Source organism: Microtus ochrogaster, chromosome 5, assembly GCF_000317375.1.
Source record: "Microtus ochrogaster isolate Prairie Vole_2 chromosome 5, MicOch1.0, whole genome shotgun sequence".
NCBI classification, from domain to species: domain Eukaryota; kingdom Metazoa; phylum Chordata; class Mammalia; order Rodentia; family Cricetidae; genus Microtus; species Microtus ochrogaster.
In genome coordinates this window covers 14684644-14691491 of record NC_022012.1, presented here as the reverse complement: position 1 = coordinate 14691491, position 6848 = coordinate 14684644, and the positions used below count along the sequence as shown (strand labels likewise).

General features: G+C 42.4%; 1 protein-coding gene across 1 annotated transcript in view; it reads right to left on the bottom strand.

The window, feature by feature from the left end:
* The window catches only part of LOC101989916 (zinc finger protein OZF-like), an 18238-nt gene that overhangs the window by 8471 nt on the left and 2919 nt on the right, over positions 1-6848 (bottom strand). Inside the window, exon 2 of the mRNA XM_005346854.3 lies at positions 652-741. Coding sequence (XP_005346911.1) covers positions 652-684 — 33 coding nt within the window. The 5' untranslated portion in view covers positions 685-741. The remainder of the gene's footprint in view (positions 1-651; positions 742-6848) is intronic.

The following is a 6848-nucleotide window of genomic DNA, read 5'->3' as shown; positions in this document are numbered from 1 at the left end:
CACACACACACACACACACACACACACACACACACACACACAGATTAAGAGAGAGAGAAAGAGAAAGTGAGAGAGATATTGAGTAAACAATAACATGTGCACCAATGTTCTCTACAGTGAAGCGAGACCTAATATCCACACGGATCTGAGAGCATCCATTGACTGCCCCAGGACTTGGTGGCCCCAATACTCTTGCCCACATCTACGCTCAACTTGTTGATCTGCTCCAGATATTTACAATTAATGACCTTTCTGACAGGTGAACAGACCTCGCCACAATCAGACTAGAAGCCCTTCTCTCAATTTCTTAAAATATATTTCTTTTTTTTCTTAAATATTATTTCTCAGCACACTACATATATTACCTTAACAGTAATAGACAAATACTCCAAAAAAGGACACTAGATCTTCCTTATCATCTGTCAGAATAACTGAACTGGACCTAATTAATGTGCAAAGATTAATTAGTAATTATTGAAATCTGGAATGAGTTTTAAGTATTACATCAACCATATCAGAGTCCCCACTCTCTCAGAAATTCAGCCAGGTACTCAGCTCTTGAGGGGGCTTCTACTTGTTTTAGACTCTGGACGTAAGCCCACCCTGAAGAAGGGGGGACGACAAGGTGGGGTGAGACACAGACCTACATACCTGGTAACAATTGGTCAGACAATCAGCCACCATCTTCTCTACCTTTATCTTTTCTTCAAGAACAGAGTCCGAGTCCCTGACAAAGAGTTCCTGGAAAAAGACAGAAGACATGAGGACGCAGAGCGGCCTTAAATTCTTGTACGCCTTGACATCCTTGACATCATCCTGTCTGCTGTAGTCTCCTCTCCTGTGGCTGTGGTAGAATCCTCTGACAAAGTGAACTGAAGGAGGAGATGCTGATCCTGGCTCACAGCTCCAGGGCCCAGTCCATCACGGTGGGAAAGGAAAGGAGCTTCAAGCAGCTGCTCACATCACAGCCACAATCAGGAAGCAGAAAAGCAATGAATGCATTGCTCGGCTCACTGTCCATTACAGACAGCCCAGGATCCTTGCCAATGTTCCGATGGGTCTTCCCCCATAAATTAACCCAATCAAGGTAAGTCTCACAGACCTTCTCAGAGGCCGCCCTAATCTAGACAGTGTGTGCCCAGAGATCTGCCCCCTAGGTGATGTTAGAACCTGTTGATTATGAACAATAACCAGTACACAGCCCTAATACGAAACCCATGTAATCCTGCACACCTGAGAAAACTCACCCATATACACAAACATGACGCCAGAGTGGTCCTGTGTCACCTAGAACTGGAAACAAGCGGATGAACCATGCTACCCACTAGGAAAATGTCTCATTTTATAGGGAAGAGAACTTCAAGTCGGAGAGGTGACACCTTATTTTCCCATAGTAATATATCTCATGAGGATTATATAGTACTTATCAAAACACACACACCAAGAGCCAGACTTAGAATCTGCACTGTCATGGTTTGGGTATCAAAATGATCTCACAAATTCATGTGTTGACAGATTAGTAATACAACAGTGTGTACCTCCTTTGGTAGGCGACTGAATCATGAGAGATCCATCACCAACTGATTAAACAATTGATTAAGTTATGGGCCACATAACTTAATGGGCTATTACAAGGTAGCAGAATTTATAGTGTGGGACCTAGACAGAGGAAGTAGGCCACTGAGGATGTGTTCCCGAAGAAAAGATGCTGTTTTCTGTACGGTAGCTCATGTTGTGTTTCTGCTTCCTGTCTGCCATGGGGTGAGTAGCTCTCACAGTACCTTTCCCATCATGACCTTCTGCCTTACCAAGGGCTCAGAAACAGGGCCAAGTAAACCTGGACCAAAGCCTCTGAAAGCCAGAGCAATAAACTCTTTTCCTTATACGATGCTGGTGTCAAGTTTTTCTCTGTTCTGAGACAAGGTCTCATGTAGTCTAGGCTGGCCTTAAGCTTGATATGTAGCCAGGGATCATATCAATCAACTTGAATTCCTAATCTTCCTACCGTACCTCTCAAGTGATGGAATTACAGGTGTGAACCACCATACCTGGCTTGGAGGGTGCTGGATGAATCCAGGGTCTTGGGCATGCTGGGCAACTGATCTACCAGCAGATCCCAGCTCCAGCGCCAGTGCCAGGTATTTTATACCAGTGACAGAAACTTAACACGACCATTCACTAACCTTTGAAGTGGCCCTAAAGTAAACTCAGCAGGGCAGTGTGACTGTCCAGGCCTGGATCATAGGAATCTTTATTGTTCAGGGGACTTAGATTAGATCCTCTGAAAAGGAAAAACAGGTCTAGTCATGGAACACATCAGGAGTTGGCATCCCGAAGGTGGAATTGCCCAGATGTTCCTTTTGCATTCTAAGGCCACCTCACTTAGGCATCTCAAGGGATGGTGAAACTCTACACTTTATTTGGGGCTATTAGGAGCCTGTTCCTACCAATCATCAAGAAGCAATAGTTCATTACCATACATAAGCTCACTTTCCACATACGAGGTAAGTGAAAGCTACTATAGACAGTGTACCTTGTAATAGGAGTATTACTAACAACTCTGTCATTTACTGAAGACTAATGTATGGATATGCAATATATATTTATATAAACCAGTTGACTATTACTTTTTAAAACTAATTAGAATTTATTTCGTGTATAGAGGCGTGTCCACCTTGCACATGTGGAGGTCAGAGAATAATTTAGTTGTTTCTTTCCTTCTACTTATATGGATTTGGGGGACTTGGGGTCATCTGGCTTGGGGCAAATGCCTTTGCCTGCTGAATCATCTTGCTGGTCCTATATAAACCTATTTAATTACCCTACCAGCCCTTCACAGTAGACCTAATGGAGAAACAGGTTTAGACACTGCAAGTAACTGTTCCAACGAATGCAGGAAGTGTTGCAAAGTTTGGATCTTCTGTCTTGTTTTGTTGTCTAAGGCTGAACTAGAGATTCTCCTGCCTCAGTTTTCCAAGAGCTGGGACTAAAGGTATGTGCAGCCATGCCTGGCTTTCATCTCCTGTGGTTGCTATTTGTGTCTCAACAGGATAAGAAGTACAGCTACAACTTGTACTGTACAACATATTTGTGACTTCCACAAGTACTACTGATCACTTCTGAGAAGTCAGGATTTTTTTTTTTTTGAGACAAAATCTTAGTAGCAAGGTTGACCTTGAGCTTGAAATAAGACTACGAATAACTTTAAACTCCTGACCCTCCTGTTTCCACATCCCAAGTGTTAGAATTACAAACATGCACACCACACATAGCTGAAGTTAATATTTCTAAAGGAGGTTTGCTTTGTTGGTTGTTTACGACTAACCTAGGGGGGCTGGAGAGATGGCTCAGAGGTTAAGAGCATTGCCTGCTCTTCCAAAGGTCCTGAGTTCAATTCCCAGCAACCACATGGTGGCTCACAACCATCTGTAATGGGGTCTGGTGCCCTCTTCTGGCCTGCAGGCATGCACACAGACAGAATATTGTATACATAATAAATAAATATTAAAAAAATAGATACCCTTTTAAAAATTATATTAAAAAAAAGACTAACCTAAAATTTGAGATGTAGACCAGGCTAGCCTCAGACTCGCAGAGATCCACACCTCCCTCGCCTTTCAAGGACTGACATACCCACCTAAACTTTATAATTTTGTGGTGCCCCGTTAAATGGTGTTTGTTTGTTGTTGCTGCTATTTTTCGATATAATACTCACAGTCCTGTCCATGCTAGGCAGGCACTCTATTGCTGAGCTATACTGCCAGGCCCCAGTTTACCTTTAACAAGTCTTAGCTCACAGATGGACTAACTGAAGAGCAGGCCAATCCTGTGGCTATTTTCCTACTTCCTATATTTATAACTAGAATGTTGCAAGGAACCGCTTGTTTGTCCCAGCTGCCCAGAACTGAAATAATCACACAGAAACTGTATTAATTAAAATGCTGCTTGGCTCATTAGCTCTAACTTCTTATTGGCTAACTCTTACATATTAATTTAACCCATTTCCATTAATCTGTGTATCACCACGAGGTCGTGGCCTACCAGCAAAAGTCCAGCATGTCTATCTCCAGCGTAGGATCCATGGCATCCCTCTGGCTCCACCCTTTTTTCTCCCAGCATTCAGTTCTGTCTTCCCTGCCTACCTAAGTTTCTTTATTCATTAATGGTAATGACAGCACACAGAGGGGACTCCCACACCATTAGAATATAGACATTCTTGGCTGGCAGAATCCCTTCAATTAGATGTCTGGCATATAAAGTGGAGGTTTTTGTGATAGAAGCAAACAGAGGTAGTAGCCTACACACTCGGGAGGTTGAGGCAGAAAAATTCCTACAAGTTCCAAGCCAACTGGACCTATGTATCAAGATCCTGTCTCAAAAACTGATAAATCCCCTTCTCATTCTTCACAGAAATAGAAGGGAAAACTATCTAAAAATTTATATGGAACCACCAAAGATCCCAGATAGTCAAACAATCCTGAAGAAGAACACTGAAAGGGTTACTATTCTAGATCTTAAGATATATTACAGAGTCAACAGTCATAAAAACAATAGGGTACTGGCACAAAAACAGACGTGCAGTAGGCCCAGAGATGGCTCAGCAGTTAAGAGCACTGGCTGCTCTTCCTAAGGACCTAGATTCAAACCCAGCACCCACATGGCTGCTCACAGCCATCTATAATTCCTGTTCCAGGAGATCTAATGTCCTCATCAGGCATACCTGCAGGCAAAACACCAATGTACACAAAATAAAAATAAATAAATTATATTGAAAAAAAGACATGTAGATCAATGGGGGGAAATCAAAGATCCAAATATGAGCGCACATAACTTCAGCCACTTAATATTTGACAATGATAGATAAACATAAGCTGAAGAAAGAGACATCTTCAACACGTGGTGCTGGGAAAATTTAATGTGCACATGTAGAAGCACAAAATTAGACCCGTATCTACCACCTTGCACAAAAACTAACTCCGAATGGATCAAAGACCTAAACCTGAAACCTGAGATAATGAGACTGCTAGGAGAAAACACAGGCATTACCCTAATGATGCAGGTGTAGGGAAGGACCTCCTGAGCAGTGCTCCATCTGCCCAGGAGAAAACACAGGCATTACCCTAATGATGAGGTGTAGGGAAGGACCTCCTGAGCAGTACTCCATCTGCCCAGGAATTAACCTTAACAATTACCAAAGCTGAAAGACTTCTGTGCAGCTAAAGAAACAATCAGCTGTGTAAAGATGGAGCCTACAGAAAGGGAAAGAATCTTTGCCCACTGTACGTCTGACATAGGATTAATTCCCTGAATATATAAAGAGCAAAAAAAAAAAAAAAGAAAGAAAGAAAGAAAGAAAAGAAAAAGAAAAAATAAAGAAAGAAAGAAAACAAAACAAGCAACAAATGACCCATTCAAAATATGAGCCTGGGACCTGAAAAGTTCTCAAAAGAAAAACAAATAAATAAAATAAAATAAAATGTTTATTATCCCTAGCAACTGGGGAAAAGAAAATCAGAACAACTTTGATGGCAAAGTTCAACCAACAACAAATGATGAATAGAATGTGGGGAAAAGGAACCTTCCTTCATTGTTGATGGGACTGCAAACTGGTACAGCCACTACGGGAATCAGTGTGGAGAATCAATCAATCAATCAATCAATCAATCAATCAATCAATCAATCAACGTGGAGAATCAATCAATCAATCTTTCTCTCTCTGATTTTTTTCAAGATAAAGTTTCTCTGTGTGGCCCTGGCTATCTCTGTAGACCAAGCTAACCTCAAACTTAGAGATCCTCCTGGCCCTGCTTCCCAAGTGCTGGGATTAAAGGCATGGGTCACCACCACCTGACTCAAGTGTGGAAAACTCTTAAAAAGCTAAAAATAAAGCCAGACAGTGGTGGTGCATGCCTATAATCCCAGTAGTTGGGAGGCAGAGGCAGGTGGATCTCCATGAGTTTGAGGCTAGCCTGGTCTACTGATGTGGGATGTCCTTCTGTATATGTGTTGCTTTTATTGATTGATGAATAAAGCTGTTTTGACCAAAGGCTTAGCAGAGTAAAGACAGACAGGAAATTTGAACAGAGAAAGAGAGAGTAGGCAGAGGTGAGGAGACACCATGTAGCTGCTGAACAAGAAAGTCGCCAGCCTTGTGGTTTTATACAGATGAATAGAAATGGGTTAGTTTAAGATATAAGAGATAGCTAGGAATATGCCTGAGCCATTGGTTAAAGAGTGTTGTAATTAATATAGTTTTTGTGTGATTATTCTTATCTGGGCAGCCAGGAAATGAAAGTGCAATCCCTGTCTCTTTACATAATGGTGTCTAACATTTGGCAATGTTCTTCCACATAAAGCCTAAGAAAGCTTGTAAAAAGTACTTCTAGACCCACAAAAATGGGAGTCAATTGGAGCTTGTGGTAGCCACAATTTTTCAGATAGGCTCTGTTTGCTGGCTGTAAGCAGAGGTGCAGCTTTTCTCAGAGACAGCTTGCTGGTTCATACTGGTGGCACCAATGGCTCTGGCTCTTCTGGGAGGTCCTGCTACAGAGCATTTAAATGGGGTTTCTGAGCAGAGGGCTAGTTGCCTAATGGTGATACAGACCCTCTGTGTCCCTGAAGCATGGCTCGCAGAGGCAGTGAACACACCTCTACCATATTGGACAGGGTGGAGCCAACAGACAAAGCTGCAGCATTATTGCTAGCCATGCCTGCAAAACCAAACTCTCCTGGTTAGAAAACGATTACAGATACACAATAAGAGATTCAGACAAAAAAGATCTCTGAGCCGGGCGGTGGTGGCGCACGCCTTTAATCCCAGCACTCGGGAGGCAGAGGCAGGCGGATCT